The 12,612-nt window shown below is 34.7% G+C and overlaps 1 protein-coding gene across 13 annotated transcripts in view; it reads right to left on the bottom strand.

The window, feature by feature from the left end:
• RYR2 (ryanodine receptor 2) overlaps window positions 1-12,612 on the bottom strand; it is a 413,797-nt gene that overhangs the window by 195,238 nt on the left and 205,947 nt on the right. For all 13 annotated transcript variants that reach the window (XR_014317119.1, XR_014317120.1, XM_082756062.1 and 10 more), the window contains 3 exons: window positions 10,452-10,635; window positions 9,568-9,703; window positions 3,243-3,338 (listed from right to left, as the gene is read on the bottom strand). Coding sequence is in view for 11 of the 13 variants with exons in the window: in XM_082756062.1 (XP_082612188.1) it covers window positions 3,243-3,338; window positions 9,568-9,703; window positions 10,452-10,635 (416 nt within the window). In the remaining 2 variants the exon portion in view is untranslated. The remainder of the gene's footprint in view (window positions 1-3,242; window positions 3,339-9,567; window positions 9,704-10,451; window positions 10,636-12,612) is intronic.

The raw sequence follows: 12,612 nt of genomic DNA, 5'->3' as shown, positions 1-12,612 counted from the left end.
AATCAGGTGGACATCCTGAGTAAGAAGTAAAAGCATAGTAAAAGAACCCCCACCTTGGAGGCATAATTCTGCAGGGGAAAAAAAAAAAATAGTTTACAGAAGCAAACGAACTACAAAATTGAGAGCATAAAAACATTCAGCACGGGATATGTCTCAGGTACAGATAGGAGTGATATTTCTGAGCTGAAAAAATAGTTTAAAAATATTCCACACTGATTAGGAGTAGGATAAATGTTAATATAGAAACCCAACATCCTAGCTAGATTAGATAATATTACAAGCCACAGATAAATTAGTGGATATATCCAAAAAAAAAATCTAATTTTCTCTACTATCCATTCCCTGGAAATATCTCACCAAAAGCTGTTCTTTCTAGGTTATCTATTACCTACAGGATATGTAAAATGATTAGAAATGAGAAGTTTGATGGAAATCATCATTTCTGAAGTCCTGTTATAGCTGAAGTCCTGAATATGTGTGCCAGTGTTAAACTATTTTGTACATTAATAAAGTAACTGCAGTAATTTTGCTGATGAATTCTGTTTTTCCAAATAGAAAGCTTCAGTCAGAGTATCGCAGGTTCCCTTTCCTAAAAATCATGCAGGTGTAGAAGAAACCCTGCAAATTAAGAATTCCAAAATTTGCAGAACTATTTATTTAGGATTTATTGGTCATTTAGAATTTATTTAGGTCATTAGGATTTATTTGTTATTTATTTGGGAAATAAATAATGCTCTGCCTGCAACTCCTGCATAGCAGAACTGAATGTGGGGTGAGGCTAGTTGAGAAAGGAGTACAAACAATAGATGAGAAAAATGACTGTACATATCACACTTCTTACTGTCAATGTGAAATGCTAAAATAATGAAGGTACAAGTCAAATTCCCTGGCCACAAGGAGCTCCAATTTAAGGATGACTCTCCCTAATTGTAATTCTTAGGACAAGTCTGGCATCAACTGAATATTTTTATTGAAAGGAAGATTATTATGTTCCTTCCAGTTCACAAAACAGCACGAGCACTAAAATAAGAAGATAATGGAAAAAACGCAAATATGCAATCAGGAAGGTGGTTATTATATTGCTTTCACTACTGTTTTAACTATGCTGCCCATTGGTCTTCCTGCCTTGTGAAATTACTGTAGCATAATTACAGAAAATAATATTTAAAAGACTTCCAAAAGGTCATCTTTCAACAAAACAGTAACTAATATTGTATATTAAACAGAACAGTCATAACAGCAACTGGAGAATATTTCTTAATCTGCAGTTGGAAATGTCTCCAGTAGGGTAACAGCAGAGAACAGAAGAGGAGATGGAGGGAAAATGATATGCATTAATAGTAATGACAAAGCAAAGCACATGTGAAATACAGAGAGCTAAAACTTAAAACGCAGCAATCAGTAAATATGGAATGTTGTTTAAATCTGTTTCTGTGGATTGAATATACATTCCATGTGCTATTATTAATAGTTAGCTCTTGAAATCCACCTCCATATCTACACCCTCTGTGAAAAGACAAACATGAATCAGAACAGGAACATCAAAGAATAGCTGACAAGAGATATCAAGTACAGTAGCTAGAACCAGGCAATAAAAAAGAGACAGGTTGAAATACGTCTCTATGTGGTGTTACAGTAAAACTATCATAACCTGTAATACAAAAGATTTTATTAAATTGCTTGGACTATTATTGGGTATTGAGGATTAATACAAGTTATATAGGACATTACAAATAGTTACACTGTTATGTTCTCATTGTCAAATCACAAAGAAAAAATACCAACAGTGTGAGATTAAAAGTAAATAAATAAAAATTGAGATGGAGATTCCCTGTGGTAGTGCAAGCACTACAAAATTGTTTTCAGCTTCATGGTTACTATGTTTCTCACAGGATTCTTTTGACTTAAAACAGCATTTTCTCAACTTTCTCTAGAAAGTTGAGAAAATATATTTCTTTTAAATATTTAGCAGTTTTTGCTAGTAGTTCAACTTTAGATCTTTTATAATGGTAAGAAAATATAGGTATGCTAATAATAGATTATGTTAATGACTAACATAAAGAAATTGAAACTTCTCAAGACATTACTTTTTTTTTTTTTAATGTTAACATTTCTGAGCATTTAGTGTAAAACTTCTCTAATTTGCATAATTTATATTTTTTATTCCCCTCTGCTTTTTGTTACAACAAGGAATAATTTGCAAGGCAAATGTCTTATTGGGTATAAGAGATGAATTTAGACTTTTAGCTCCAACTTTTTCAATTTACCTGTCTAGTGCATGTGAGAAATGAACTTTTCTGTAAGGTGCATTCTGTACCATTTGTTTTTTATTTCAGCTATTTCATAGTATTTTTATGTCCTGTAGTTCACTTAATTGGCAAATCAAACATTAAAAATCTCACCATGTCTTATGTTTATGTTCTGTTATTGCTGTAACCTACAGAACTCCAAGAAGCGTTACATTGAAAAGTACAAAATCTAGAACACAGACTTTACACTATGCATGCTTTTCAATCTAATAAATAATTTTACTAATCTTGAAAAACAAGACAGGAGGCAAAAATAAATACGTAGATAAATAAAGACCCACAAAAACAAAAAAAGCAGGCAGAAGTGACATTTCTTAACAGCATTACATTGCTTTCTGATCTGTAATATAACCACCAGCATGAAAAGCATGCTTGGGAAAGAGTCAAAAATCAGTCTTAAGTGTCCAAAAGAACAGCTGTATATCTTTACGTAAGGGAAAAAAAAAAAAAAGTTACTATTTATATCAGTAAAATGGGGCAAGAGACTCAAATATCAGCCACAAAATCTGATCCTTCTCTAGATCCTTCACCACCTTTGCAACTGTCCTTTGGTCACTCTTAATTGTTTTATGTCCTTCTTATACTGTGATGCCGAAAACCACATACAGTGTTCGAGGTAAGGCCACACCACCACAAGACAATCTCTTTCCTCAACTGGCTGGCCATGCCCTGCCTGATGAACCCCAGGCTACAACTGACTCTTTGGGCTCCCAGGGCACTCTATTGACTCATGCTGTTGACCAAAACACCCCACCTCCCTTTCTGCAGGGCAGAATATGTTTTATATAATATATATATATTTGATTAATATATTTGCTCTCCCATAAGAAGAATAGCAATTCTTCATCATAATTACCCTAAATAATTATATTACCAATTTTAAAAGAATTAAAAACTGGGAAAATAAGGAAGATAAAATATTAAAAATCATACCAGAAGAGGCTTCCAGTCTTTCTAATCTGCTGATCAACCAATCAAGAGATCCAGAAAACTGAGCACAGTTTTTACGATTCCCTCGAATCAGAGCCGCTATTAGAAAAACAGAGGAAAAAAAATCACAATTATAATTAAAAAAATCCCTGTCTTTCAAGTAAGGATTCAGTAAACTACATTCTTATTCCTTAATTATTGAGTTCTTCATATTAAATTTAAATAACAAAAATGATGGTTAGATTTACACATTAAAATACTCTCAGCATCTAAATAAACTTTAATGTATTTGAAATGTTTTGGTTTTACATTCATCTCAATAATCCCCGCAGAATAACCTAAATGATGTAGAGAAGCCATTATTGTTATCACAAAAGTCAGCTGCTACTCTAGAAATAAGTTCTTTTAACCAGTATTCATGTAACAATAGGGAATATTAGAAGAGAATAACATAGAGGATGATAACTTTTTTCAAGAAGGCTAAAACCAAAACAAGACAGATGTCCAGAAACTGTTTATCATACTTTTTACATGGCTGTAAGGAAAAGGTGACTGACTTGGAACAGTTCCACCTTCAAGCTCTGAGCTGAAGATTGAAGTAGACGATGCATGCATTGACTTCGTGGGTATAACTGACCAGAAATCTCACTGAACACTGTAGACACACAATGCCTGCCCCATCCTGGAATACATGCATTTACTTGGATTTGCATACAAACAAGCTCTCAGAGAAGCATCTGTTCTGCTCAGAAAACAGCGAGTCACTAACATTTGTTCGATACATGGAGCAATGCAAACTGCTCTTCATAAGAACAGTCTTCTTATTTATTTATTTATAATAAAGAATGCAATCTGTTGTATGTCCAAACGTGGTATTTTTCACAAAACTAATCATGTATTTATTTTCACAGTACCAAAAATAAGAGCCAGAAATTATAGTCCTCCAAATTTATGACTCCAGCAAGGGAGAAAAAAAAAAAAAAAAAAGGGGGGGGGGAGTGAAAAATTGAATTTGAGATTTCTTAATTTCAATGAAAATTTCTAATTTCTTCAACAGCATGAAAATTTATTTCCAAGTGAGACACCAAGAACCAGAAGAGGAATCTTTTATAATTTGCTATCCTAACTCCATAACCTGTGTGCTAACCAGCCTTTCACTTCTATTCTCTTAATTCATTTTCTCAAGTGTTGGACCATGCCACGACTCAAAAATTGCTTTCTAATAAGATGTGTTGCAATATCAGTTTGTAAGTATTAGAATACCATCTAAATAACTTGCTAACATGTTTAATGAGTCATGTTTAATGTCAGCAATTCAGCAAGATTCATTCATTACTTTGCATTTATGCATAAAATACTACATTTGAGGACCTGACATTCTGGCACACAAAACAGCAATACGCTGAAATAATCAAGCCACTGTTTTAGTAAGATAATATATATATATATATATATATCAAATCTATAACATGAATTCTAACATAAGGAATTAAAATCATGACAATAGTTATTTGAAGATAGTTCTTTGGAAATCGTAAGAGGAGGAACACATTGTTAAAAGACATGATTAGAGCTAAGGAACACCTGTTTCTGTATGCATTTTTTTTATTGGATTATAAGCAAGCCACATAATCATCTCACTGTGCTTCAAGTACCCACATAAAATGAAGACAATAATAGTTCACTTCTTCACATGGCATCAATAAAGTTAACTTCAGTAGCAGTAACAAGTCACAGATGGTTTCATAAATGCAGCTACACATAAGTTTGTAAAAGGTTAGTACTCAGTGGTTGAAGTGTGGTTAGAATGCATTAAACAAGGCATACAACACTGAGAACAAATTAATGTTCAACAGGTGATCTCCCTGTCCCCCTCGCCACTGAGAACAAAACTAGTGTCCAGTTTAAAGGGAGAAAAAAAGAAAAATACGAAAACAGGATGTGGCCAGTCAGATGTTGAAGTCACATCATTATGCATACTATTGCACATTCTTGGTGATACAAAAGATTCCAATACAAGTTCAGTCACAGTATGTACTTGTAATAGAGGAGGGACAGATGCCTTAAGAGATATAAGGCAAGCACTTCTATATGCTATAGCATCCAGTCTCAACGCCCTGTAAATTGCAGTAGATATGTCACAAACAATGTCAACACATGACAAAAGCCACCAATTGTAACATCACTGCTTACTTTTATTTATGTGCAGACTAAAAGGCAAAGCACTGCTTGCTGAAGCAAAGGAGAGCAAGCAATATCAATTTGTCATCCATGCAATTACTGTACAGCTTCAACATTACTCATAACAGAGCTACAGACAAATTCATTCTAGCCAGATCAAGGCCAGGCTTCTCAGTTAAGGAAGTAATGTAAAAGGGGATTGAGAGGGTTGGAAAGTCAAGAAAAGCTTGAGCACTGTTCTCCCCAGTACAAGTCCAGGGAAACAATCGATATTTTGTATAGGACATATACCTCTCTTTAAGAGGTATTATCTGGTCTTGTCAGTTGGAAATTTCAGACTTTTATGAAAATGATTTAGCAATCAAGCCACTAGTTCCTCCAGCCTGTGCCTAATTTAACATTTTGAAAAACAAACTACATGTTACTTCAACAAACAAAACTTCAACACTCCCCTCCATCTATGAATAAATAACACAAGCACAGACTTTTGTATTCCATCTATGCTCTAAAAAGTCACCATCTGATTTGAGACTTTAATTCTCTGGACATACGTAGTCTAGATACTTTAAAATTTTCATAATTCCTGCCAAAACTTCTTTAATTTATTCTTACTAACTAAACGACCAATAGTATACACAAAATAATCACCTTAAAGCCTGAAGTAAATTCACTTTACTTAGTGGGCATATATGGGCTGAAAGATAAATTAAGATACACAGTTTTTAGTATTGTTCCTCCTGGATGATCTTTTTATCCCAGCATGTTTGCTCTTCCAGCAAACAAACAAACAACAAAAAAAAAAAACACAAAACGTAATGTCACAGTTTCAAGCATTCATACAGGTATTAAGGTGAGCAAAGTCAGAAGCAGGTGTGATAAGAAGCTCACCCTACGATTTAGTTTATTTTCAAACATCTTTTCCAAATTTTAACTGTTAAAGATAAAATTTGCTATCCTTTCTGCCTGCAATTGGTTGAGCTACCTTCAGAATATTCAGACTAAACAATATGGTTGCTTACAAGCATGAAAATAGCCAATGCTGTACAATGCTGTTTGTTTGGCTTTTTTTGTTTTGAATGTTGTAAAAACAGCAAGAAACATTCATTTTCTGTAACAGACCATAGTGTTCTAATGACAGACAGACATTTGCAAAGGTAAGTGAAAGATGAAGCTGTAACAAAAAAAAAAAAAAAAACAAACATGAGAAATACTTATTCCAGCTTGAAATACGCAAGACAAAGATGAGCCAACATTTGAGGGGAGTGAGAAGGAAAAAAAAAAAAAAAAAAAAAGGGTGTGTGGAGGGAGGGGAGAAAGGATCTGGACACTCCACTCGAGAACCTATAATATAATTTGTTATCCCAAGTTGTAACATTTCTATATCATCAAATATCATAAATCCCATGGCAAAAACTTATGTCCACCTCTGAAACAGTACTTCACATACAATGTGAAGCAAATGACATGAGTGCATCATCATCCTTACAAATTCCTAACATCAGCTGAAATCAGAGCAGCCTGAAGTTTGAAGTTCCAGTCCTGCTTTTGACCCACATGCCGACTCACTGGACTTCTCACTACCTCGCACATTACAGAACTGGGGTGTACAGAGGATGTATTTTAGCTTACAACTATATATATAAAAGAGAAAAAAAAAAAAAAAAAAAAAAAAAAAAGGAAATTAAATAGAAATCCATTAAGATTACCCTATAACGTTCAGAAAATCTATCAATCCAAAGTTCACAAATGTCACTTTTGGTCACCCTTGCAACCTAAACTGAAATACCTTGTGAATACGCATCATGCTACAATCTTCAACTACACAGAGGTGTGGTAGACCTCCTAGGTTTAATTCCTAGACCAGAATTACAGCCAAAGTAACCAACTTCTACCATAACAGGAATGGTGACAGTCAATGTGCAGCTAGCTCTTCCCATGTTCCTTTCTCTGGGAACAAAACAGAAGGCATCTTCGTATCTCAATAACATTTACTGCTTATATTTCCTCTGTCAGAAAAAGCAGTGGGACAGACAGAAGCACCCTACTGGTATATCAAGGAGTACGTAGCATATACTGATAATTTTTCAGCCCAAGACAATTTTCTTCTTGAAGAACAAAAGATGTTGGACCTACTTTGACTATGGAAAAGTTTTGTAACAGTATTATGTAGAGAAATCCCGCTTCAATTTCCTCACTTTGCTATTGAGTAGTAAGGAGATAGAAAGATGGTTTGTAAAGTAAGTACACAAAAAAAAAAAATCTTGTCATTAGGTCAGACAGATTTCACCTTCACCACTTTTCAATGAGGTATATAATTTAAATTTCATTTTCTGTGCCTGTGTATTTGAAGGGATGGCAGTTTTCAGTATGCCTTACACACATGAAATATCGCTGGATATTCTGGAGAGAAAAAAAGAAGGAAAAAGCAGAACCCACATCTCTTAATTTGGAAATCAAAATTATACGAGTATTTTTATCTAAATTTCTCTGTATCTCTTCCTGTCAGTGAATGGGAGATAATACCTTCTATTTGTCTTATCACAGAAGTGTTTCCAAGAACACTTATTAATAGCTCTAATTATTCAGACAATTTTAATCATAAATGGAACAAAAGAACTGCTATAGCTTTGTTTCCCAAACATGATTTAAAAGGCTCACAATGAACAAGACTCAATGCCACACACTGTGGAACAAAGAGAAAACTGAGTATTATAAGTACCAATAATAAATGAATACTAAATAAGAGTAGGTCCTACAGAAAAACTAGTATGCGATCATATTTCACAATGCACACCTCCAAAAGAGCTAATTAATAGCGCACACAGTACATTCACCTGGGCACTGCCAACTCACTTCATTTTACAAACTAAGTATTCAGTTGCGGAGTTTTAAATGGAGTTGATATATAACAAAATAATACTTGCATAACTTTGCAATACCACATTTTTCAGGAGTGACATCTTATGAGTATAAATGATACATCAAATGCCTTCTGTTTTATTAAAAAGTAAGATAACAATCCTGCATAAGGACTTGGTCCAAACTCAAGCTTTTGCCAAAATGTGCATGTTTAAAGGAAAGCAGGCCCACACGTTAGAATTGACATGTAACATACAGATATCATTATAGGCATATGTATAGGCCTGAACAAAGCTTGCTTAATGCTGGGGACACATTAAGGTCCTCAATCACTTAAGGTCAGTGTTAATACTATTTAGGCTTAATTATGGCACTGAGAAAACCTGATGACAGAAGAGCAAGGAATTGACAAATGATCTCTTAGGAAGTAAAATTTCATTTTGTAGACAACAACTTAACAGAAGTGAATTATGCTGGCAGCTATAGCAGTGGATTAATAACCCTAAAATAATGAATCATAGCAGAACATAAATAACATATCCAATTCAAATTGGTAAGCAAACGTATCGGGTGATCAAATACTTCTACCTGAATAGAAATTTGATCAGGACCCAACTTACACTTAGAGAATATACTATGAGATTCTTATAGAATATTCTGTGATATTTTCAGTGACTGCAAGTGGATAATATTATATTACATCTAAAAGCCAGCAACCTTTCCACGGCACACTGTATCTTAATATAATGTTGGAGTCACTATTGGTCATTGCTGGCAAATAAGAAGTATCTTGGTTATAGGAGCCTTAGATTCAGTTTGCAGTTCTGCAGAAAACATGTGAAAAACTAGAAACTTTAAAAAAAAAAAAAAATGACCACAATGCCACAGCTCCTTAACACAAGAATGACACATTGACATATATTTGGATTACTCATTTTTGAGCAGCATACAATATACTTTAGCAACACAATGACATAAAAAAGTAGTCAATCCTTTAGTTGAAGAAACACATTATTTATCAAAATAAACATTATTGTCAAAAAGAAAACTGATTATTTGAATGTTTTCAGTGAATTGTTATTCTTAACTACAGGCAAGGACCTGAAAATACAAAAAATCCTTGGGTTTTGTAGGTTAGCAATCTATTTTATTCAGACATATTTGTTTAATTTCTATCCTAAATTTCTACACAGTGGAAAATCTCTTATGCTAAAACAGATACAAGTTTCTTTTCATCTGATTGTTATTTTTAGCTAAGAGAATCTAAGTAATCCACAATATTTCTTACCTAGTAATTCATACAAAGAATTCAGAATAGATTTCCATGCTTCTCCAGCTTCCCTCCCAGCTACATCTGCAAAATGAGCAGCACTGCTGTATACATTCAAGCGATCAATACATTCGAGAACAAGGTTGATCATACCCTAAAAACAGAAAGGCTCAGATTATCAGAGGAAAATCAAGCAAAGAAAGAAAGAATGAAACAACAACAACAAAACACCATGGCACAAATAAGTAAGATTTTCAGAAATCTAAGCAAATAAAGAGCCAACCAATAAAGTCAGGGTATGTAAAACATAATAATATATTTGTGGAGTCAGACAAGTGGAATCAAACAAGCAATCCCTATGGAAAAGGTTTTCTAAAAAAACAGCACTGATACTGAATTTACCATATGGGGTGGTCAAAATAAGAAATAAACAGTATTCCTTGCATTCTACTCCAGGAGACATTTAGGCATCTGACTAATTACAGGCAACCATCAGTACCAGAGAAATAACAGAGAATATTAGACAAAATACTTATTAAACTGTATACTTATTAAACTGTAACATTCTCCTGTATCAAGAAATGAAGCTATAAAAAGAATAAATTAATTCACATAAAAGGAGTAAATTATAGTCAGAATTCAGAGCATATGAACATATGAGCATATGAGATATGAGCATATCTAACTTTTTTTTTTTAACAACAAAAAAAAAAGGCCTTAAATGTATTTCCTTAAATATATAGGAAAATCAACAGATCTTAAGAGATTATAAACATAGCAAATATTTTGACTCCTATAGAACAAAAACCACTGGAAGCATACCCTCTATTAGACACACACACACCATGAAAGAATACTTGCAGATAAAATGGTGCAAATAAAAGAGTAAAACAGTTAACTACCTCTTCCTGGAAGAGGTTCTGGCGATTCTTCAGTGCTCGGAGCCTGTTTTGTTTGTCTTCATGCTCTAAATGTTCATCAGGAGGATGAAAATAGCCAATCAAGTCTTGAAGGCTCAGACTGACTGACTCAATAGGTAAATCTACTGCGGAAGACTTCACTTTCTTGCTGAGAGCATCAAGGCCCCTGGAGTAAGATGCAAAGTCTCTTGGGTACTGGGAAAGCATTTATTTTACCTTTTTAACTTTGTTAGATTAAAAGCAAACTTTGTTTAGATTTCAAAGCTCAAATCATTTTCTGATAACTACATAACTATTTAACAATCATTTATGTCTGCCCAATTCTTCCCTTAATGATCCACCCTTCACTTCCCACACAACCCTAGCAAACAACCACAGCATCATCACCATTCTCATTCAGTCATTCTCATGACTGGAAGTATCACAAATGTTGTTTCCAGAAAACAAGTTTTCTCACTCTACCTATTCATTTACCTATGCATTTAGCAATTTCAGAGGTAGAACAAAAGATGAAGGTAAAGACAAAATACAGTAAACCTCCCAAGCATGTCCCTAACCTGCCCTTAAGCCATCTTCAGTGCTGGAAGATCCAGTTCTCCCAGACAGTCCATCCCAGCACTTCACTAGCCTTTTTGTTTCCTTGATAAAGAACAAAAGCTTGGCCTTGCCCATTGTCTCCTAGGAAGAGAAGGCAGGCTATTCTCCATGTTGCACCTACCCTTTGCAAAACTGAATCCCAGACAAACCCTGCAATCCAATTTCCCCTCACTGCTGTGCTCTCCAGACCGCTGTTGTGTTTTTTTTCTCCTCTATTTAAACCTCACATGTTTTTGAACTGTAGCCACTGCAGCTGAAATTTTACCAACACTGTGCAGTAAATGGAAGGCAAGAGCTTTCCCCTGAGGTCCCTGGGGAAGGCAGTGGCTGAGCAGGGGGGCTGCCCCAATACAGCAGGAGGCCCACCAGAACCTTCTGGAAGAAGAAGGAGGGGCTGCACATGACACAAAAATGGGGTTACTGGGGACTTGCAGATCCACCAGCCATCCTCAGGGGAAAGGGAAAGAAAACACACTACTGAATATGTCAAATAAACTCCACAGTTGGCATGAGGTGGCACTGGTCAAGGAGCAGCCCTGAAAAAAAAACAGCCAATCCTGGCAGCACACAGTGGGGAGAGCAAGAGGTGGGGGTTTTCTTGACACTCCAGATTTCAGTTTGGATGCATTCTCAATTTTGCTTTTGTACAAGGTTTCTCTTGCTAGTTTGTGCTCAAGTGAAACCTAGCTACAGAGCAACAATTCACCAGTGCTTCTTTATGACAACCTAAAGACTGCTGAGCTTCAGCTGGCATAAGAGACTGCCACACTTAGAAGTACTCCCCCAGCCTCACTGGGTTATCATCCCCATTTCTTGTGTTGGAGGCACTAAAGGATCCTGGCAACCTGACCCACAACTGGGTTGGTTTTGGAGGGAGATTGTTTCTTTTGATGTTTGCTTTTGTTGTTGTTTTGCTTTTTAAACGGGTATGTTGCCCCCATATTTTCATCTCAAATATTGAACTAGGGCTGAAAGACTTCTAGATTTAGGAAGCATTATAAATTTAGTAGGAGTGTTTACTGATTAATAATAAAAATCTGTTAGAGTAAGTAGAGTAATACAATATTTCAAAAGAGCTGCAGAAGTTATCTTAAATAACCTCTTTTTTTTTTTTTTAATGTGCATGTTGTCTGAAGTTGTCAGCAATTTTTCTACTGACTTGACATGAAAGAACTGGGCTATACATTTACTGAATAATTTCAACCCTTTCTAATTCAGCTTTTTCCTCTTCTAGTAACATTCTGCCAAAATAAATTTGTTAAACTCTACCTTGAATTCTCTATGTACTTTGTATAAATTTTTACTGTAATTTAGCAGTACCTTGATTTGTGAAACCTTATCATTAAATTGCCTTTCTCTGTCTTTATCTTTTATGGCATCCGTAGAAGCTCTTAAGAAAATGCGTTATTTACAAAGAAATCTAGTTCTTGTATTTCTAGTAGGTAGCTCTTCTAACATTTTTTTTTTCTGTTATTTATGTATCTGGGTAAATGCTTTTCAACAAATTGACACGTCTGTATCTTCAAACGTGCACTGATGTGGGACA

The sequence above is a fragment of the Aythya marila genome, assembly GCF_965140915.1.
Source record: "Aythya marila genome assembly, chromosome: 3".
Classification (NCBI taxonomy): domain Eukaryota; kingdom Metazoa; phylum Chordata; class Aves; order Anseriformes; family Anatidae; genus Aythya; species Aythya marila.
The sequence above is the reverse complement of the archived record's forward strand: the minus strand, read 5'-3'. Positions and strand labels throughout refer to the sequence as shown.